Source organism: Penaeus monodon, chromosome 29, assembly GCF_015228065.2.
Source record: "Penaeus monodon isolate SGIC_2016 chromosome 29, NSTDA_Pmon_1, whole genome shotgun sequence".
Classification (NCBI taxonomy): Eukaryota; Metazoa; Arthropoda; class Malacostraca; order Decapoda; family Penaeidae; genus Penaeus; species Penaeus monodon.
Window position 1 is genome coordinate 7,119,252 of NC_051414.1, and position 353 is coordinate 7,119,604.

At 40.8% G+C, this 353-nt stretch overlaps 1 protein-coding gene across 1 annotated transcript in view; it reads left to right on the forward strand.

Annotated features, from left to right (window-relative positions):
- Positions 1-353, forward strand: part of LOC119591924 (ubiquitin carboxyl-terminal hydrolase 32-like) — a gene marked incomplete in the record, with an annotated part of 40,183 nt that overhangs the window by 26,505 nt on the left and 13,325 nt on the right. The window contains 1 exon segment of the mRNA XM_037940678.1: positions 94-267. Within this exon segment, the coding sequence (XP_037796606.1) occupies positions 94-267 (174 nt within the window).

The window sequence follows — 353 nt, forward strand, 5'->3', positions numbered from 1 at the left end:
AATGTTATATTGCCTAACTGTTTTTTTAATTTCTTTTTCTCTTACAGCATTGAAAGCATAGCAGATGATCACCTATTGATTTTTCTATTACAGTGGACAATAGGGAAATACAGTGGCAACTTCACAGGGTTCCAGCAGCATGATTCTCAGGAGCTGCTTGCCTTCTTACTAGATGGCTTGCATGAAGACCTCAACAGGGTTCACAACAAGCCATACATTGAGCTCAAGGATTCTGAGGGTCGTCCTGATACTCTTGTTGCTCAGGAGGTCAGTATATGTCTAGGTATTTGTATAGGTTTTACACCCTTACACCCTCACAACTTAGGCTCCACCCTTTTTCATCATTTTGTCCA